The sequence below is a fragment of the Schistocerca serialis genome, chromosome 2 (genome assembly GCF_023864345.2).
Source record: "Schistocerca serialis cubense isolate TAMUIC-IGC-003099 chromosome 2, iqSchSeri2.2, whole genome shotgun sequence".
Taxonomy (NCBI): Eukaryota; Metazoa; Arthropoda; class Insecta; order Orthoptera; family Acrididae; genus Schistocerca; species Schistocerca serialis.
Window position 1 is genome coordinate 515,647,462 of NC_064639.1, and position 23,378 is coordinate 515,670,839.

Consider the following 23,378-nt stretch of genomic DNA (forward strand, 5'->3'; position numbering starts at 1 on the left):
AGGCCACCGAAGTAGGCATAGGTCTCACCACAGTTGCCCCAACGCCACTACGAGCCGACGCCTGCGCCTCGAGCTCGATGAGCCTAACAGACAAAGCCTCCACCTGCCCCCGAAGAGTGGCCAATTCTCCTTGCGTCCGCTCACAACAACCACAGTCCCTACACATGACTATGTTTACCCTACTCTATACGGTGACAAATTCCCAAGATAATCTTCTGATGAGCTACTCTGATAATCAAGAAACACTCACTGAAATACGAGACGCGAAAACTACGCTAGGTTTTCCCAGAAAAACTATTTAAAAGCTAAGCGCAGCAAATAAGTACAAAAACGCTTTATACAAACAGTACTCGCTGCTGCTGGTGCTCTCGCTCTGGCTGTCACAAGACAACTGCTGATTCAAGCGACTAGTGGCTAACGGCCGCGAAACAAACAAAAGACGGTTTTAGGGCGCTTTCTGTTCTAAACGATCAAGAAAACACTAAGAAATCTAACACGAAAACTACGTAAAGTTTTATCAAGAACTGTTAGTTACTATGCAGAGCAGATAAACACAAATAGAATCCCTTCCTTTGTGGAAGGTCGTAAACAAAATGCAAAATAAACGCTTTATACAAACAATACTCGCTGCTGCTGGTGCTGGTGTAAACATTACAACATTCCGTGTTTGCTGGAATCTCATAGGATTTCGTTTCACGTGGACCCGAGGCCAAGTTGTCAAGCTCAATAATACGGTAGGTTTTATGCTGTGCGTTACGCCCTCGTCGTCTGAGCAATAATGCGGGACAACAGTTTTATCGGCTCGTTTTAACTTGGACGGCACATGCCAGCCGACTGGTCCAACTTGCCTGCAATGACGTGAGCAGTTTCAGGTAAGACGTAAAAAGAGACGAGCAGAGAAACAATACAGCTTCGAACGCCATTTAATTTTTAACAGACCTGGGCAAAACTCCAGCAATACCACACGCTTCTTTGGAGGCCACACTGAAACCATAACATGCCCCCTTTCTCAGCCAACATATTATCGTAGTTGAAAACAAGAGTGATGCAAATTCCTAACTTAAACACAGCCTGTGCTATGTGTGTCTTAAACGTGTATCGCAGTGATGTCATTGTGTAGTTAAATATTGAAGCTACTGAAGGCACTACTTACAGTCATTCGTCTGGTAATCTCTGAACTCTTTCCGTACCAGAATCCGAGAAATACATTTCAGTACTGGAAGTGTCATCGACTACGTTGATTACGAGTCGATCAACAACAGAATCCAGGAAGCCATTCAAGCGCCACATTTTGTCCTCGTCTCTTATGACGTGCCGTTCTGTATCCCGCAAGCGTTCGGCAGTGACTTGTGACAACGTTTCGTGCATTATTAATTCCAGTAAGTCTGGCTGCTTAAATGTCTTGTTATTTCTTGCGACAAATACCTCAACTTGGCTCAGATTAGTTCCTACTGTACGGTGGCAACTGTAGAAATGCAGAATTTATATGGTGTGTTCGAAGCCGTGAGAATTGTTTTCCATATTTCTACGACGCTTAACACTCTGGCTCGTGTAACATCACATCTGTGGTATAAAACAATGGACACAGTCCAAATAAAGAGTATTTGATCTTTCACTTTTGTACTTAAAATATGTCATGTTCTCTTAATTTAAACAACATTTATTAACAATCTTTTATAAAATATCAATAATTTGCAATGAAAACAGGAATATTGTGTGCAGTAGGTAATTAGAAAGAATCAACAGGCATTTTTCATATAAATGGTGAGTAGATATGTGTTAATTATCCTGTATTTGATGAGTTTTATATTTAAAAGACGTAGGTATTCCAAATTGAACAAAAAAAGCTCAAGGTGAGATTTGAACCAGCGATCCACGGACGTCAGCTTCGTACAGTATTCTACAACGCTACCGATTCCGTTGACTAAAATGTCCTTATTTTCCGAACACTTCAAAGCAGATTGTTTTCTGTAAAATTGTGAAAAACATTAAGAGCAATGTCTTTCTCGCCACTTTTTAACAGTGTTCCGCCCGCGTTTTTCACTGCGACGCAGAAAGCAGCGTCAGCTATTTTTACACTACATATTAACAGTGCTACCATCACAGTATAACCTAGAGAGACGCGATTGTGCACGATTTTTGGAATAAAAACTACATACTAAATGATGACTAACGGAAACATTGATGGCTGTTAACACATTAAAATATCTTAAAGTTTCATTTACCGTAACACAGTAACAAGATGTTTAATACATAAGTAGGACCTACTTCCAAGAGCGTAACACCGCCAGTGTACGTGTGCCATGGCTGCTAACCAATCATCGCGTTTATGTTAGTTTGCATCAGGATTATTTTTATGACGAACAAAGTATAACTGTATCTGGTGGGCCACCTGAATTCGCACATGCAACGTCCTGATTGGCTAACTTCAACTCCAATTAACTCAGAAAAGGCGCAAAGTGTCGAATTTTTTCCTTAACAATTATTTCTCAACACAACCTAACCTGCAGACTGTTTCTGACCACCCTGTATAACAAGTCAATCTCTACTTATCCTTTCGATGCCTTCAGTAGTCCAGAGGCTCTAACTATCAATTCAATAATGCCCAATAAAGCAGCCCGTGTTTGATTCATGAAACGACTCAAATCTAATTATTTGCTGTTGCATGTTTATAATGACTAAAAACTAATTATTTTTTGTTTTATGTTCATTAAAATATGTTCCTGAATGCAAATATTATCATGACTGACTTTGGAACACACTGAAATAATTTCATTAACATGGTTCTTTATTTCAGATTCATAATTTGAACAATCACAACTAACAGTGGACACATCCCATGACTTCGCAGAACCCACTCATAACTACGATTACTGGCCTTCCATGGTGCCAACAACCTCTAAATTCAATCTTACATCAACGATACATATTTTCTCTACTAGGATGGAACCAAAATGTTCTCTGTGATTTTACGATTTTATGAACAAAATTTTTTTGTTCATATAAAATGTGTATCGTTATATTATTTGTATTTAAATTATATGTTACTTCACCCATTTTTATTTAAACTGAATGTAATAAATACAAGGATGATTAGGTTCCTTCTTTTGCATAAAAGCATACCGAATATTCTCTATATAGCAGATAATATAAAGAAATAGAAATAACGGATAAATGCAATAGTAAAAGCAATAGTAAACTAAGCTCCCCTGCAAAAATAACTTACCGCGCAAATGCGACCAAAAGTGCTATCGGACTATTCATAGAGACCGGCATCCATCGATTCAATTTGGACAAAGAAAATCAGCTTAGGGCTGTCACACTGTTTTGTGTGTTGAGCAGTAGTCTTGAAAGTTAACTTCACGAGCTGGTTTGTTGACTAACTGCCCAAGATAATTTTTGGATAAAGCATTTAGAACTACATCGCACGCCCTCATCTCTTGAGTCTCCCAGCCTATAGCTGGTAAGTTGAAATCTACCGTGACTAGGAAATTTACATGAGAATTTTTTCAAGTTCTCTCTGAAATGTTCCCCCACTGCAACAGCTGCGGCGTGAAGTTCATAAAAGCAACCGATTAAAGAGTTGATTCACTTTCACCATGTATCTTTACCCATGCTATTTCTCATTCGAAGTCCTTAGTAATCTCAACAGATTTTATGCTATTATTTACCATGAACCTGCCTCCATCACCTTTATGATAATAATATCATTAGAAAATGAGCTCATAACCAACAAAAATGGCTCTGAGCACTATGGGACTTAACTTCTGAGGTCATCAGTCCCCTAGAACTTAGAACTACTTAAACCTAACGAACCTAAGGACATCACACACATCCATGCCCGAGGCAGCATTCGAACCTGCGACCGTAGCGGTCAAGCGGTTCCAGACTGAAGCGCCTAGAACCACACGGCCATACCGGCCGGCTATAACCAACAAAGTAGGTCGTGTAAAATAAGATGTGAAATATAAGCAAAAGTGTGATGTGTTGTGTGACAGAAATTTTCATTTATGTCACTTCTCGGGCTGAAATTAATTTCTTTGTGGTTTCAACTATATGCTATAGAATTCCCAAAGACTATGAAAGGATATCTAATCAACAAAGGACAGAAAATAGGGAATTTAACATAAAATCCTAGAATGGAAAATACAACAAAGTTAGCAACTCTTATTTGTTGTCAATAAATGTTGCATATGAACGTTTCAGTTCACAGAGGTAGGCCGGCGTTCCGAACAACCAAGTGAAATACTCCAATGAGAAAATTCGGAGGTTTGAGTAACAGCCGTGCAAAAATTAGAAATTCTTAAAATCAGAAAAGCTCAAAATTGAAAATAACTTTCAAGCGTGTTAAGTCCATAGGCTGAGTTTGGCCTTTTCGGATGTCACCGGAAAGTTTAGAAAGAATCCACCAAAGAAATGTTTGTGTCTCCATTATAATGTACATATGTCTTCTATGTGAGCCATAAATGTTTTACAAATTTATCTGCTGTCACTTGCAGTGAGTGGAACTGACAACTGTTGTCTTCCGTGCTCCAGGGCCCCTACTACATAGACATGGAGGCTTTCGAGCCGTGCGATGACATCGGAACGCTGGGCATCAACTTCGAAGTCCGCCTCACTGTGGACTCCGACAACAACACCGTCTACGAAGGAGACCTCACTTTTCCGTACGACTTGAGCGATCCAGAGATGACGGCAAGTAACCTGACTCTAAAATTTGTCGCTCTGCTATGCGATGATCTCATGTGCGACGCTACGTTAAGTGCAAATCAGAAACTGAGAAATTTTGAGGAGTGGATATAACAGACGGAATACTTTCTACATACTAATGGCTTAGGAAAGAAAAGGAAAGCACCGCCGTTCTGGCCACAGGTGGGAAAATCGAGTCCGACCGACCACTGTTCCATCCTAAGCCAAGAGTGTCATCGAGATACGGTATGGAGTGGCAGGGGGTCAGCCCACCGCTGTCCCAGCCGTTGCAGTGTTAGCACACCTGGTGCTGCTGCTCCTCGGTTAGTAGCACCTAAATTGGCATCACGAGGCTGACTGCACACCGTTCCAGGCCTCCTTTTTTTTCTTTTTAAATCATGAGTCTCCTCACTGGTTTGATGCAGCCCGCCACGAACTCCTCATTTGCGCCACCGTCTTCATTTCAGGGTAGCACCAGCACCCTATGTCCTCAACAATTATTTGTTGAGTGTATTCAAATCTCTGTCTTCCAAATCTCTGTCTTTTAGTCGCTACAGCTCCCACTAGTACAATAGTTTCATGAAGTCGTAGGACATATTCTGCCATCCTGTCCTTTCTTGGTGTCAGTGTTTTCCATGTGTTCCTTTCTTCATCGATTCTGTAGACACACTCCTCGTTCTTTATGTTATCAGTCCACCCAATTTTCAACATTCTTCTGGAGCACCACATCTCAAACGCTTCGATTCTCTTCTGTTTCGGTTTTCCCATTGTCCATGATTCACTACCATAGAATGCTGTGCTCCAAACATACATTTCCAAAGATTTCTTCATCTAGTTAAGGCCAATGATGCCCTCCTTACCTCGGTCGCCTTGGGTTATTTTGTTCCCAGGATAGCAGAATTCCTAAACTTCGTCTACTTCGTTATCAAGAGTTTTGATGTTGACTTTCCCGCTATTCTCATTTCTGCAACATCTCTTTCTCTTTTTCCGGTTTACCCTCAGTCGATATTCTAAATTCATTAGATTAGTCATTTGGTCCAACAGGTCCTGTCGTTCTTCTTCACTTTGACTGAGGGTAGCAATGTCACCAGGCAGTTGTATCATTGATATCTCATCACCCTGTATTTTAATCCCATTCTTCAACCTTACTTTTATTTCTGTCATTGTTCGTTCGATGTACGGATTGAACAGCAGGGGCGAAAGATTGCATCCCTATCTTACATCTTTTTTAATCCGAGCACTTTGTTCTTCGTCTTTCAGTCTTATTACTCCCCTTTGGTTCTTCCACATGTTGTATATTACCCTCCTTTTCATATAGCTTACTCCTATTTTTCATAGAATTTCGAACATCTTGCTCCATTTCACATTGTCGAACGGTTTGTCTAGGTCGACGAGTACTATAAGCGTGTCATGATTTTTCTTCAGCTTTTCCTCCATTATCAGGTGCAACGTGAGAACGGCATCTCTGGCGCCTTTAACTTTCCTAAAAGCAAACTCATCGTCATCTAACAAATTCTCAGTTTTCCTTTCCAATCTTTGCATGTTGTTCTAGTCAGAAGCTTGAGCTGAGTGTCTGATAGTTTCTGCAATATCTGCCATTGCTATCGTCGGTACTGAGTGAATGGCACGTTGTCAGTCTCATAGATCCTACACACGGACTTGAATAATCGTTTGATTGCGACATCCCCCAAATTTCTAAGTTTGGACGGAATGTTACCTATCCCTTTGACTTTATTTGATCTCAAGTCTTCCAGGCCTCCTACCAAGGGAAAATCTCTTACGTTTAGTTTTGGGAACAGCTGAATGAAAACAATGGATTCAGTCAGCAGGCGGAAAACAGTCGACTCATTCTGTTCAATGTGTGTGTATCCACTGAGTTCATTCTTTTGAGTGTAGCCAGTCTGTGGGAATAACCATGAAAACAGTCTACACGGTCCGTTGTTGTTTTCCGTACTGACTGAATAACATATTTTTTTCTTTCCAATAGAAAACATTGTGTTGCTTTTCTGTCGGTTGAACCACTTACCAATTACTTGTTCTTTCAACTGAAACCATTCGTTAGTGTTTTCGTTGTCTGAGCTATCCATTCATTCTCTTGAGTGAAATCAATCCACAGTATTTTCATTATCTGAACTGAAACAATGATATACAGTATACACATATCCCCGGAGGAGAGCTCTAGCTGGGAGATACTGTTGCGCCAAATTTAAAATAAGCATTAAATAATATTCACTTAATTATATATGGAAAAGACTAACTCTTCTCTTCGTGCTTTAAATTGATTAATATATTGCTGTGGAGTAAGTGGTTACATATGCAGTTGACAAGCGACAAACTAAGTTGATGTATCGTTGGGGTACCAAGTCGAGCGTAAAAGTTCCCTTAGGGGTACGTGGAGGAGAAATGAACATTGCCAGATTTTAGTGATTGCTTTTCATTTTACTTAAGATGTGTGATGAAATCCATTAATCGAAAAACATTTGAATTTAATCCTTCAATAATTATTCAGTCATTTATATGTGTGGAAGAAGATTGTGCACAAAACTGCGTTACCAGCTACGTAAGTACGTAGTTTTCGCACCTACTTGCGCTTGCCACCTTCGGTACTGTGTGGATGATATACATGCACACAATCCTCTTAATATGTTACAGCTTCTAAATCGTAGCAGGTACGATATTTCAGTATTCAAATTCATACGTTGGTACTTCATGTTTGGCTATCTCTGGCCATCACTGTAAACAGTTGTTAACACATTCGCATCCCCCTGTGCCGCTGAAAGCGACAACTGGAGTCTTCTGATGTCGGGTGCATTCAGTTGCGAGTGGAAGAATTTACCGTTTTGGCACTGTTAAATAATTGTTCTTGACTAGACTCAGCTATAGCTTGTTGTCATTGTTATTGTCTTTCCGGTGTTAGGTTTTTATTCAGTGCCAATAAGAAACTTTCAGTTCAGTTTTTCGTCCAGTTCAGTTTTTAGGTGTAGGTGTTTACTTAATAGTGAACTTCGTGTCTGGATCAAAATGCCGAACGCTCATTGGTGTGGGAATGGAAGGATTCATGCGGCTGGGTAGAAAGTATACCTCAAGACAAATTCAAAGTGGTATGCTATGAACCACGGGTCCTGCCGTTGGTTAGGCGTCTTGCGTGCCTCAGCGATACAGATACCAGTACTGCAGGCACGGAACAGAGAATATACGGAATGGAAACTCGGCCTCATGGTCAGTCCATGCGCCAAAATTTAGTGCGCATGCGCGAATAGTTCCATACTGAAACCGACAAAACAGTTGTGTTTGAAGCCACAGGCAAACGGATACGTTTTGTTCATTTATTAACTGTACATTTTAGCTGCTGAGCTTACATATAAGTAAACAGATAATGAGGAGTAGCAAGAGAGTAAGACCATACAGGAAAGTAACGAGCGGTCCCCACAAAGCGGCTGATAGTACATGAGAATAATGAGTGTTTTTGATTTTCTTGCTGTAACCAATAAAAGCTTATTAAACAGTATAAAATACTATACGTAAGTAAAGGTAACCTACAATCAACTTCTGGAGCAAATTTTTCAGTAGAGGTTGTTCTTTTCCTTCAAAAAATTAATGCAGCTTGTTTAACAACTGCGAATTTTCTTCACAATTATATACTGTATAAAACATTTCATTCCGAGGAAACTAACTGGAGCACAAAACTGATTTCTTTCATGTTTTTAGTTTAATATCACAGCTCGATGATGAAGTGTGTCTTAATTTGTTATCGGTCATAGTTACTGTGATGCTTAATTTCTCAGCACACCTGCAGCATAAAATTAAGGGTTGCGGTGAAAAACGTGGTTGCTGGGTTCGTTGCATAGTTCGTTATAGGTGATACATTGCTGTGTACTAAATGTAGCTAATACATCGAAATTTTTAAAGTTAGAAGGAGAGCCACGTCTCATTACAGTCTGGAGAAAATAGAAGTTAAATTATTTCACTTGAGTGCGCTTTCGTAGATGTGCTGCCTCACGGTAACACGTGCAATTAGCCTGCAACTCAGTCATGAATAGATCGTGCAGATAGGTGCACATTTCTCTAATTAGTGATTCCAATTTATTATTTTACTTGTTAATGGATAAAAAGAAGACATTCTACGGCGACAGTTACATAATGGAAAAGCTGGAATTCATCTCATTCATGACAAAAGTTCCTTTGTGACACTTATTAGCCATTTATCAAACTACTATGATTCATATTACGTAATGCGTTAGAGTGAACTAAAAGGTCTGGACCTAATTGAAAACATTTGTAGAAATTAGATTTTAATGCAGCATCCTGTTTTCATTTAAAGCAATACTTATGTTAATTCGAAATCAATTTGCTGACTCTGAATAACTTGGCACCAGCTGTGTTAGGTGTAGGTAGATACACTAATTGCTGGTGACATGTGAAAATTTGTGCTGGACCAGGGCTCAAACCCGTATTTCCTGCCTATCGCGAGCAGTCGCCCTTACCACAATTTTTTTTTTTTCTTTTCGTTCCATGTATCTCTTGCTTCGTCAATTTTTCGTTATCTGTTGTCCGCAGATGTCGCATGACACCCCTCATATTCTTTCGGTGAAAACTGCACTCAGTTTTTTTCAACACAGAAGGTTGCCAGGCGTACGACCGAACATGCTAAGCCACCGCGTCGACATTGAATGGTTAGCAGACGGGGCTTCCGTGTTAATCGACAATCGGTGTCAGTCCGAACAATTTAATGTTATTCACCTGGATAGGAGGATTGTAAATGGTGAGACAAAAGTTGTGCCAACGAACCATTTCGGCTAGCCGTCACGCCAATTTATTTCGAATTTATTTCAGACGGCTGTCAGTCTCCATTAACGACTACTCATCCAGACATGCAAGTAAATAAGTGTTACCTTCAAGTTGAAGACACGAAAAAAATTCCAGCACTAATACAAACACTGCAACTTTTGCAGGGAATCACGTAACAACTGTTTCCGTTGAAAGTGTACTTGATTTATCGGCTCAAAGACCTAGAAAAAAATTATAAAGTAAAATAAAATTGTTGGAAAGAAAAAGCCGATATTTACAAAACAAAGTAACTTCATTGACATCTGAAGCTAAAAGCGGAGGCAGATCACAGCTTGCATATGTGAACAGCAATTAATTTAAAAGCCCACGTGATAAGTTTTAACTAAAGGCTTATAAATTCCTAAAGTTTTCATTTAGTTAGTTAAATTGCATCCGTTTCGTAAGAATGTCCATTTCGAGGCGTAGAAGTAAGCAGCTATCATTTCGCGTTTGCTCGGTTTCAGTATGGCGTTGAGCGCAACGCTTGACTTGATATAAATCAAAAGAGCCGCCCCCTGCTTTCCTTTGTGTATACTGTCTATTGCGTACTGTATGTGCAACCATAACGGACGGCTATCTCTTGAGAGCCCAGACAAACGTATGGTTCCTAAAGAGGGGTAGCAACCTTTTCAGCAGTAAAAGAGGCGACAGTCTGGATAATTGAATAATCTGGTCTCGTAACATCAGTCAAAATGGTCTTGCTGTGTTGGTACTGCGGACGGCAGAGAGCAAGGGGAAACTACAGCGGTAATTCATTTCGGAGGACTCACAGCTCTACTGTACAGTTAAACGACGATGCCACCCTCTTTAGTAAAATATTTCGGAGGTAATATTCGGATCCAAGGGGCAGGGATTACCCTGGAGAATGTCGTCACCAGGAGAAACAAAACTGGCGTTTACTATTCGGAGTGTGGGATGTTACATTCCTTAGTACGACAAGTAGGTTAGAAAATTTCGAAAGGGAAACGGGTAGACTGAAGTTAGATATTGTTAGATATAGTGGGAATTAGTGAACTTTGGTCGAGAGGAACAGCACTTCTGGTCAAGTGAATACAGGGCCTTAAAGACAAAACCAAAGGGCGCGCGGGATTAGCCGAGCGGTCAGGGGCGCTGCAGTCATAGACTGTGCGGCTGGTCCCGGCGGAGGTTCGAGTGTGTGTGTTTGTCCTTAGGATAATTTAGGTTAAGTAGTGTGTAAGCTTAGGGACTGATGATCTTAGCAGTTAAGCCCCATAAGATTTCACACACATTTGAACAAAATCAAACAGTGGTAATGCAGGAGTATGTTTAATAATGAATCAGAAAATAGGAATGCAGGTAAGTTTCTATGAGCAGTATAGTGAATGCATTATCATAGCGAAGATAGACAATAAGCCGACACTCACCACAGTAGTACAAGTTGACTTGCCAATTACTTCCATAGCTGATAAGGAGATTGGTGAAACGTATGACGAGATAAAAGAAATTATTCAGATAGTTATGAAACACGAAAATTTAATTGTGATAGAATTCGACAGTAGGAAAAGGAAGAGAAGGGAAAATAGTAGACGTATATGGATGGGGAAAAGGGGCGAAATAAGAAGCCACCTGGTAGAATTTTGTACAGAGCGTAATTTAATCATCGCTAACGCTTGGTTTAAGAATCACTAAAAAACGGTTGTGTACGTGGAAGAGACCTGGAGACGCTGGAAGATTTTGATTTGATTAGATAATGGTAAGACAGATGTTTCACAACCAGATTTTAAACTGTAAGACATTTGCAGGTGTTGACATGGACTCTAACTACAGTTTATTGTTTATGGATTATAGATTAAATCTTAAGAAATCTCAAAAAGGTGGGAAATTAAGGAGATTGGACATGGACAATTTGAAAGTACGAGAGGCTAATGAGAGCTTCAGAGGAAGCATCAGGCAACGATTGACTGAACAGGGGAAAGGAATACATAGAAGACAAATGAGTAGCTTTCAGAGATGAAATAGTGAAGGCAACAAAGGGTCAAATAGGTAAACATACAAGGCCCAGTAGAAACCTTTGGATATCACAGCAGATATTGAATTAAACTGACGAAAAGATAAAAGATAAAAATATAGAAAATTAAGCAGGCTAAAGGGAATAGAAACGTCTAAAAAAACGAAACTGACAGGAAGTGCAAAATAGGTAAGAAGGAATCGCTATAGAACTAATGTAGGGATTCAGAATTAAAACTCATAGAGGGCGACAAAGAGATGAATAGCGTAAGGATTCAGAAGAATGTTTGTTTGCAGTAATTATTCGGAGATGAGAGGCATCTACAGAATAGAGTAGCATGGAGAGCTGCATTAAACCAGTCTTCGGACTGAAGACCACAACAGCAACAACAGGCAGTATCTGCAATGATTATCCATGTTCTGAAACATATTAACTAAAGATATTGTAAGAAAATTATCGAACGATGGCAAATATTTCTCGCGAAAGAAGTTCCTACGACAAGTGACAACATATACCTAAAAAGCAAGTGTTAAGTCACTAAACTATCAAAATTTATTATCTTATGTGCTTTCTGTTCCCGTCACCCCCATCTTTTACAGCCAGAGAATTGTCAGTTTGGAGTGCAAATCATTGGGAAAAGAGAGAGCTTCAGTGAACTGAAATAAAAAGCAATTTTTCATTTATTTGAAAATAAATTCATACTGTAGCATCAGTTTAAAAACCAAACAAAACTCCAAGTTAAATACCAGAAGGATGAAAAATTGGTATTTAGGTCAACAGATATATAAATTTATAAAATACTTCATCTCCCCTAAAAATAATATACTTTATTGGGCTTGAAAAAGTTGGCAACATTATTCATGTTCCATTTGTAACCAAAATATATATAAGAGAAGTAACTCAAAGCTGGAGACTGAGTAAAACATACATACAAGTCACCAGCGGGAAAGTGCTCCTACCGGATCACAAAGAAGTCGAATAAGCTTATCCAAAGATGACAGATTTTCAAAAGTCAGACCCCTTTGGAAACTCTTGAATGAGCTTTCAATAACGAAAGACTGCTATGTGTTGATGAGGCCATGATTCCGTATTGTGGTAGACATGGAACAAAGCAACGTATGGCATGTAAACCGATTAGGTTTGCTTATAAAGTCTGGTGTCTTTGCACAAGAGTAGTGTACCTAGTTCAAGCTCAATCATACCAGGTTGCTGGGACAGACCTGAGCTTGGTGTAGGTGGTTCAGTTGTGTTAGACCTAGTGTCGTAACTTCCCTTTGAGAATGAACAGAGATATGATTTCTTTTTTGATAACTTTTTTACTTCATTGCCACTTTTGGATGAACTAAAATGAAAGGGCTGCATTGGAACAGGAACAATTCGCTAAAATAGAATAGAGGGTGCTCCTCTGCAAGACCATAAACTGAAAAAGGTTCCAAGAGGAACATATGACCAAGTAACCAATAATAAATCTGGATTGATTGACTCTCTACCATGACGACAGCATTGTTACCATCACTTCAAACAGAAGTGCAGTTCAACCGGCTGGACAATCCAAACGATACAGTAGGTGTGAGAGAAAGTTTATTGAAACAATTACTCCTGCTGCGTTGTTAGCTAACATCGGAAGATTGGACAGAGTAGATGAAAATATTGGAAAATACAGGATTAATTTCAGAACGAAAAAATAGTACTACCAACCTCTTGCTTTTCCACTAAATGCATCAATAAACAATGCTTGGTCGCTGTGTAGACAAACAATGCAATATAAGGGTAATCCACAGGATCTTCTTGGCTACACAAGGTATGTGGTCAACAGTTACTTTCAAAAGTACAGCTCATGACAGTCATCTGCCCATCCAGTGCGAAATCCAAAAGCCTTACATGAAAGGGTGCTCAATGATGTATGCTACGATGGACAAGATCATCTATTGTATCATTAGGCAAACAACTAAGACGTGGCCAGTTCAAGAAGAACACAACAAAACATTGTAGGAAATGTAAAATTCCTTTGTATGCAAATTGTTATGTGCCGTTTCATACAAACTAAAGTTCAAACTGAACTCATTAAAACACTGTTAATCTTGTTTATTCCTTATTTGGTTATATATTCACATTTTGTGTAATCTATAAATGAGGTGTATAAAATATGTAGTGAGAAAAATAAACACAGACGTGAAAAATTTACATTCGCTTCTCACAGCATTACATGCACGGTACCTGTACCCTCTCATTCCCACTGTTCCATTTTTGGAACGTCCATTCTTTGTACTAAATATATTGTTACAATCACGAAAGTGGTATTCTGGTTTATCTACACTTCAAATATAGGATTAAACACGAATCCGTAATAGATTAGAATGGCAAACCTTCTTGGAATCAAACGGGCTAAGTTCGACTGGGACGAAATTCGTCGTGCAGTCAGCAGGTGACCACAGAGTATTATAAAACTCCTCCCCCACTCGACATTCACCTTACTGGTGTGATAGTATCCAATACAGCTTACACGATGTGGATACTGCGCTATACCTTGTGCTAGAGAGACTGAAACATTGGCTGCCAAGCATACACTGTGCATACAATGATGTTGTAAACTTCCTATGTGTGCATAGTGTACATGTTGATGATTTGGAACAGTACCTTTATTTATGCATGAATGCAGAGCCGAAAGAGAAACATCTTAAGGGTACATGTGAAAAATTGAGTATTGCGAAATACCTACAGGTTTCAAGGAAATACACACAGAATTTACTAAACATCAAAAAGGTTTATTTGGGAAATATTGTGCAGGTGCAAAGAAGATAAAGAAAGAATCCCAGGATTTTTTTGAAACCCTTCATCCGATGTATGATATTTAAATAAATAATATTTGTGTGTAATCTTAAAATGTGTTTGTGTTTTATTTCATAGCTCTTTCTCATCATAGTCCAACTATTACACTTAAATGATGCACCTATACCCATACAGCAGCATGCAGTTGCCTCAGACACTTCCTCATCACCCAAACTGAATGATGAAGTTACTTTTCATGGGTATATACTGGGTGGTCCATTGATAGTGACCGGGCCAACTATCTCACGAAATAAGCATCAAACGAAAGAACTACAAAGAACTAAACTTGTCTAGCTTGAAGGGGGAAACCAGATGGAGCTATGGTTGGCAAGCTTGATGGTGCTGCCATAGGTCAAACGGATATCAACTGCGATTTTTTCAGTAGGAACCCCCACTTTTTATTACATATTCGTGTAGTACGTAAAGAAATATGAATGTTTTAGTTGGACCACTTTTTTCGCTTTGTGATAGATGGCGCTGTAATAGTCACAAACGTATAAGTACGTGGTATCACGTAACATTCCGCTAGTGCGGATGGCATTTGCTTCGTGATACATTACCCGTGTTAAAATGGGCCGTTTACCAATTGCGGAAAAGGTCGATATCGTGTTGATGTATGGCTATTGTCATCAAAATGCCCCATGGGCATGTGCTACGTGTGCTATGTATGCTGCTCGGTATCTTGGACGACATCATCCAAGTGTCCGGACAGTTCGTCGGATAGTTACGTTATTTAAGGAAACAGGAAGTGTTCAGCCACATGTGAAACGTCAACTACGACCTGCAACAAATGATGATACCCAAGTAGGTGTTTTAGCTCCTGTCGCGGCTTATCCGCACATCAGTAGCAGACAAATTGCGCGAGAATCGGGAATCTCAAAAACGTCGGTGTTGAGAATGCTACATCAACATCGATTGTACCCGTACCATATTTCTATGCACCAGGAATTGCATGGCGACGACTTTCAACGTCGTGTACAGTTCTGCCACTGAGCACGAGAGAAATTACAGGACGATGACAGATTTTTTGCACGCGTTCTATTTAGCGACGAAGCGCCATTCACCACAGCGGTAACGTAAACCGGCATAATATGCACTACCGGTATTGGGCAACGGAAAATCCACGATGGCTGCGACAAGTGGAACATCAGCGACCTTGGTGGGTTAATGTATGGTGCGGCATTTTGGGAGGAAGGATAATTGGCCCCCATTTTAACGATGGCTATCTAAATGGTGCAATGTATTCTGATTTCCTACGCAATGTTCTATCGATGTTACTACAAGATGATTCACTGCATGACAGAATGGCGATGTACTTCCAACATGATGGATGTCCGGCACATAGCTCGCGTGCGGTTGAAGCGGTATTGAATAGCATATTTCATGACAGGTGGATTGGTCATCGAAGCACCATACCATGGCCCGCATGTTCACCGGATCTGACGTACCCGGATTTCTTTCTGTGGGGAAAGTTGAAGGATATTTGCTATCGTGATCCACCGACAACGCCTGACAACATGCGTCAGCGCATTGTCAATGCATGTGCGAACATTACGGAAGGCGAACTACTCGCTGTTGAGAGGAGTGTCGTTACACGTACTGCCAAATGCATTGAGGTTGACGGACATCATTTTGAGCATTTATTGCAATAATGTAAAATTTACAGAAAATCACGCTGTAACAGCATGCGTTCTCAGAAATGATAAGTTCACAAAGGTACATATATCACATTGGAACAACCGAAATAAAATGTTCAAACGTATGTACGTTCTCTATTTTAATTTAGAAAACCTACCTGTTACCAACTGTTCGTCTAAAATTATGAGCCATATGTTTGTGACAATTACAGCGCCATCTATCATAAAGCGAAAAAAGTGGTCCAACTAAAACACTCACATTTCTTTGCGTACTACACGAATATGTAATAAAAATGGGGGTTCCTATTAAAAAAAACGCAGTTGATATCCGTTTGACCTATGGCAGCGCCCTCTAGCGAGCCAACCATAGCGCCATCTGGTTTCCCCCTTCAAGCTAGACAAGTTTCGTTCTTTGTAGTTTTTTCGTTTGACGCTTATTTCGTGAGGTATTTGGCACGGTCACGATCAATGGACCACCCTGTATATATACTGAAGCACCCAAAAAACTGGTATAGGCATGTGTATTAAAATATCCAAATAGGCAGAATACGGCGCTGCGATACGAAACGACCATACAAGATAGCAAGTGTCTGGCGTAGCTGGTAGATCGGTTACAGCTGATACAATGGCAGGTTAACATCTCCGAGATATCAATGAAGTGGGTATTTTCCCATACGACCATTTCACAAGTATACCGTGAATATCAGGAATTCGGTAAAACATCAAAAGTCCGACATCGCTGTGGCCGAAAAAAGAACATGAAAGAATGGCACCAACGACGACTGAAGAGAATCGTTCAACGTGACAGAAGTGCAACCCTTTCGGAAATTGCTGCAGATTTCAATGCTGGGTCAGCAACAAGTGTCAGCGTGAGAAACACTCAATGAAACATCATCGATATGGGCTTTCGGAGCTGAAGACCCACTCGTGTACCCTTGATGACTTGCCGACACAAAGCCAGACGCATCGCCTGGGTCTGTCAACGCTGACTTTGAACTGTTGATGACTGGAAACATGTTGCCTGGTCGGACGACTCTCATTACAAATTGTATTGAACGGAAAGGCGTGAACGGGTATGGAGACAATCTCATGAACCCAAGAACCCAACGACAATTCGCGCCCCCATCGTGCACATCTTGGGAATGACTTCTTTCAGGATAACGACATTGCTCGACTAGAGTGGCTAGCATGTTCTCCAGACATGAACCCTTGCGAACGCGCCTGGGATAGATTGAAAAGGGCTGTTTATGGACGACGTGACCCATCAACCACCCTGAGGGATCTACGCCAAATCGCAATTGAGGAGTGAAACAATCTGGAGCAAGAGCGCCTTGATGAACTTGTGGATGGTATGCCACGACGAATACAGGCATGCATCAATGCAAGAGGACGTGCTACTGGGTATTAGAGGTACCGGTGTGTACTGCAATCTGAACCTCCAAGTCTGAACGTCTCGTTATATGGTGGTACAACACGCAAAGTGTGGTTTTCATGAGCAATAAAAAGGGAGGAAATGGTGTTTATGTTGATCCCTATCCCAATTTTATGTACAGGTTCCGAAACTCTCTGAACCGAGGTGATGCAAAACTTTTTTTGATATGTGTATAATGTACAGGGTGAGTCAACTAACGTTACCGCTGGATATATTTCGTAAACCACATCAAATACTGACGAATCGTTTCCACAGACCGAACGTGAGGAGAGGGGCTAGTGTAATTGATTAATACAAACCATACAAAAATGCACGGAAGTATGTTTTTTAACACAAACCTACATTTTTTGAAATGGAACCCCGTTAGTTTTGTTAGCACATTTGAACACATAAACAAATACGTAATCAGTGCCGTTTGTTGCATTGTAAAATGTTAACTACATCCGGAGATATTGTAACCTAAAGTTGACGCTTGAGTACCACTCCTCCGCTGTTCGATCGTGTGTATCGGAGAGCACCGAATTACGTAGGGATCCAAAGGGAACGGTGATGGACCTTAGGTACAGAAGAGACTGGAACAGCACATTACGTCCACATGCTAACACCTTTTTATTGGTCTTTTTCACTGACGCACATGTACATTACCATGAGGGGTGAGGTACACGTACATACGTGGTTTCCGTTTCCAATTACGGAGTGTAATAGAGTGTGTCGCGACATGTCAGGCCAATAGATGTTCAATGTGGTGGCCATCATTTGCTGCACACAATTGCAATCTCTGGCGTAATGAATGTCGTACACGCCGCAGTACATCTGGTGTAATGTCGCCGCAGGCTACCACAATACGTTGTTTCATATCCTCTGGGGTTGTAGGCACATCACGGTACACATTCCCCTTTAACGTACCACACAGAAAGAAGTCCAGAGGTGTAAGATCAGGAGAACGGGCTGGGCAATTTATGCGTCCTCCACGTCCTATGAAACACCCGTCGAACATCCTGTCAAGGGTGAGCCTAGTGTTAATTGCGGAATGTGCAGGTGCACCATCATGCTGATACCACATACGTCGACGCGTTTCCAGTGGGACATTTTCGAGCAACGTTGGCAGATCCATTCTGTAGAAACGCGATGTATGTTGCAGCTGTTTGGGCCCCTGCAATGAAGTGAGGACCAATGAGGTGGTCGCCAATGATTCCGCATCATACATTTACAGTCCAAGGTCGCTGTCGCTCTACCTGTCTGAGCCAGCGAGGATTGTCCACGGACCGGTAATGCATGTTCCGTAGATTCATTGCCCCGTAGTTTGTGAAACCCGCTTCATCGGTAAACAGGTAGAGCTGCAAAGCATTCTCTGTTAATGCCCATTGACAGAATTGCACTCGATGATTAAAGTCATCACCATGTAATTGCTGATGTAGCGACACATGAAACGGGTGAAAGCGGTGACGATGCAGTATGCGCATGACACTACTTTGACTCAGTCCACCGGCTCTCGCAATGTCCCGTGTACTCATGTTTGGGTTCATGGCAACAGCAGCTAACACACCAACTGCACCCGCTTCTCCTGTGACGGGCCTGTTACGGACCCGTTTGCGTGCTACGGCCATACCTGTTGCATACAGTTAGCGGTAGATGTTTTGCAATGTGCGGCACGTTGGATGCTCTCTGTCCGGGTACCGTTCTGCATACACCCTGCAGGCTTCAGCTGCATTTCGTCGCCACTCGCCATAGATGAGTATCATCTCCGCCTTTTCAGAGTTCGAATACACCATGGTCACAGTTCCTACAACACTACACTATCACAGACGTCTAGTAACACGGGGTACTACAGTTGGTCTGCTGCGGAGACGAATGCAGAATAACAATAGCAGCAAGCGCTACATGCGGAGCCGGCCGAAGTGGCCGTGCGGTTCAAGGCGCTGCAGTCTGGAACCGCAAGACCGCTACGGTCGCAGATTCGAATCCTGCCTCGGGCATGGATGTTTGTGATGTCCTTAGGTTAGTTAGGTTTAACTAGTTCTAAGTTCTAGGGGACTAATGACCTCAGCAGTTGAGTCCCATAGTGCTCAGAGCCATTTGAACCATTTTTTTGCTACATGCGGACACTGCAACAGTGCACTACAGCCACACTCGTAAACACGGTCGTCATCGTAAACATGTCCCTGCAGATGCTGCTCGCCGACCGTGGCCCGTGTTTGTTACAACACGCAACTGAACGTCGGAGGTTTCAAGCGTCAACTTTAGGTTACAATATCTCCGGATGTAATTAACATTTTACAATGCAACAAACGGCACTGATTATGTATTTGTTTATATGTTCAGATGTGCTAACAAAACTAACGTGGTTCCACATAAAAAAACGTAGGTTTGGGTTAAAAAACATACTTCCGTGCATTTTTGTATGGTTTGTATTAAACAATTACACTAGCCCCTCTCCTCGCGTTCGGTCTGTGGAATCGGTTCGTCAGTATTTGATGTGGTTTACGAAATATATCCAGCGGTAACGTTAGGTGACGCACCCTGTATAGCTGAATTTTCTGCGTAGCCAATGTAGCTCAGTTGGTTAAGCGATAGAACTTTAGTGAACATATCACTTTTCTTTACAATAAATAATTAATTATTTTTTTTTGCAGTTACTACTTCATGTCTAAAAGTTCATCCATTGAGTAAAAGGAGTTGTCATTCAGAAATTCTTTTAATTTGCTTTTAAATGTTGGTTGGCTGTCTGTCAGACATTTAATGCTATTTGGCAAATGACCAAAGATTCTTGTGGCAGCTTCACCCCTTTCTGTGCCAAAGTGACATTTAATCTGCAATAGTGTTGATCATCCTTTCTTCTAGTGTTGTAGCCATGCATTTCGCTGTTATTTATGAATTGGGATGGGATATTAATAACAAATTTTATAAGTAAATATATATGTGTTGTGAAGGTACTGTGAATATCCCAAGTTCCTTAAATAAATGTCTGCAAGGTGATCTTGGGTGAGCTCCAGCTATTATTCTGATTACACGCTTTTGTGCAATGACTAATGGCCGCAAAATATGATGCCATATGAAAGCAGTGAATGAAAATAGTCATAGTGAGCTAATTTACTGATACGTTTATCGCCAAAATTTGCAATAACCCTTATAGCATAAGTAGCTGAAGATAACCGTTTCAACACATCATCAATTTGTTTCTGCCATGGCAGTTTCTCATCAATGCACACACCCAGAAATTCTGTGTATTTAGCCTTACCAACAGACTTCTGTTCATAGGCAATATTTATTAATGGTGTTATGCCATTTACTGTTCAGAATTGCATAAACTATGCTTTCTCAAAATTTAATGAGAGTCAATTTGCAGTGAACCACTTAATAATTTTCTGGAACACATTATTTACAGCTTACTCAGCTGATTATTGTTTGTTGGGTGTGATTACTATAGGTGTATCATCAACAAAAAGATCTAGCTTTGCATCTTCATGAATATAGAGTGGCAAGTCATTAATATATATTAAGAACAATAAGAGACCCAATACTGAATCCTGTGGGACACCATTCTTGATAACTTCCCACTTACCGGCCTCTGCTCATTTTTACAGAGTACCTGTACTGTTAATTTCAGCCTTCTGCATTCCTCCAATTAAATATGAATAAGTCGTTTGTGCACTGTCGCACTCATACCACAATACATAAGCTTATCTAGAAGAATTTCATCATGCACACAATCAGAAGACTTTGAGAGATCCCAAAATATCCCAATGGGTGATGTTCGGTTATTCAAAAGTCCCTGCAGGCGCACTATCCTCTGTGCCCTGGGTGGCTCAGATGGATAGAACGTCTGTCATGTTAACAGGAGATCCCGGGTTCGAGTCCCGGTTGGGGCACACATTTTCAACATGTCCCCAATGAAGCATATCAACGCCTGTTTGCAGCCAGGGTGTCCATTTAATTATCATTTCATTTCTAACAAAGCTGCATGGTCATCAACGGTAACTGTTCTTTTGGGAACAGATACTACCGTCATATATAGTTAAAATATGGCTTCCCGGCCATTGACCTTCTTGTGCGAACGCACACGCTTTGCCCGAACTCGTACGGGACTTGGTAGATTAATGTGCCACGAGTAATGAGTATGATGGGCAAACATCTATTAGGAGCACTATGAATGTAGTGGTGTGGACATGTCGGGAATGTGGGTCTCACAGGGAGCGTGCAATGGATAAGTCCCTTCAGGCGCACTATCCTTTGTACCCTCGGTGGCTCAGATGGATAGTACGTCTGCCATGTAAGCAGGAGATCCCGGGTTTGAGTCCCGGTTGGGGCACACATTTTCAACATGTCCTCAATGAAGTATATCAACTCCTGTTTGCAGCTAGGGTGTCCATTTAATTATGCATGGTCATCAACGGTAACTGTTCTTGCGGGAACACATACTACTGTCATATATAGTCAAAACATTTAATATTTGATCATTTAAATATATATAGCATTTTATGTTGAAAAGTCTTTCTGAAAACCAAATTGACATTTGTTAGTACTTAATTTTTACAAATATGTGATGCTACTCTTGAATACATTACTTTTTCAAAAATATTGGATAAAGCTGTCAGAAATGAGATTGGGCAGAAGTTGTCAGCATCAGAGCTATCCCCTTTTTTATACAATGGTTCAACAATGGCGTATTTCAGTCTACCTGGAAAATGCTTTGCATCAGTAAGCTACTACATATGTGGCTGAGAATCCTGCTTATTTGTAGGGAACAAGTACTCTGTTGGAAATGGCATCAATTCCATGTGAGCTTTTACTTTTGTGTGAATTTATTATTTTCCTAATTTCAGTAGGAGAGGTAGGCTGAATTTCAATTTTATCAAATTGCGTAGGTATTGCCTCTTCCATACATTGTGTTGCATTTTCTTATGAATAGCTGGATCCTATTTTCTCTGCAACACTTAAAAATGATTATTAAAAATGTTTCCTACTTCTGACTTCTTGTTAACAAACTTCTCATTACGCTGATAGAAATGCAGTTTTCCTGTGCTCTCAGTTGCCCTGTGACCCTTTTAACGATATTCCAAATTATTTTAATTTCATTATCAGACATGCTAATCTCAGACATGAAGCACATACTTCTGGACTTTTTAATAACTTTTCTTAACACAGCACAGTTGTTTTTACAATGTTTCACTGTTTCAGGATATTACCCCTGCTAGCTATAAGATAGATTTCCATTTTCTGTTTCCAAGATATTTTTATCCCTTAGTAAGCCATGGTATTTTACATGGTTTCTTATGATTATATTTCACTGTTTTCTTAGGGAAACTGTTTTCAAATGTACTCACAATGTATCACGATATAGGTCAAATTTTAAATTAGCATCAGGTTCCCTGTACACGCCATCCCAGTCTAACTGTTGCAAGCTTTCCCTAAAATTTTCAATCGTTATATCATTAATTCAATGCATTATTTTGGAGAACTGTTATGCATTAATGTATGGAGCTATGTCATATACTGTAACTAGCTGTGCATCATGATCAGACAGACCACTCTTAACAGGGAAAGTTTTTATTTGATTAAATTTGTCTTGATCTATAAACACATTATCTATCAGTGTGCTGCTTTCCTGTACCACGCAAGTAGGAAAATCAATAACTGACGCCAAATTGAAAGAACCATCTAATACTTCAAGGTCAAGCTTAGTATCGGACTCTCTCAGAAAATCTACATTGAAATCCTCACACACAATAATTTGCTTCCTTCTGTCTGACAGATAGCACAACAAAGAATCCAAGTTTTTCAAAAATAGCTGAAAATTTCCCAATGGTGACCTATACACAGCTACAGTTATATAAGTGCCATTACTTAGTTTAAGCTCACACGCACTTGCTTCTGTATGTTGCTTTACATACAATTTTTTAGTTTCCAGATTTTTCACACTATGACAGATTTTAACATGAATGATAACTTCTCCTCTCTCCCTAGTGTCTCTACTTACATATGCTGAAAGCATATA

General features: G+C 40.4%; 1 protein-coding gene across 2 annotated transcripts in view; it reads left to right on the forward strand.

Moving 5' to 3' along the window:
* The window catches only part of LOC126455624 (uncharacterized), a 184,401-nt gene that overhangs the window by 63,796 nt on the left and 97,227 nt on the right, over positions 1–23,378 (forward strand). For both annotated transcript variants that reach the window (XR_007585343.1, XM_050091388.1), the window contains exon 2: positions 4,537–4,695. Coding sequence is in view for 1 of the 2 variants with exons in the window: in XM_050091388.1 (XP_049947345.1) it covers positions 4,537–4,695 (159 nt within the window). In the remaining variant the exon portion in view is untranslated. The remainder of the gene's footprint in view (positions 1–4,536; positions 4,696–23,378) is intronic.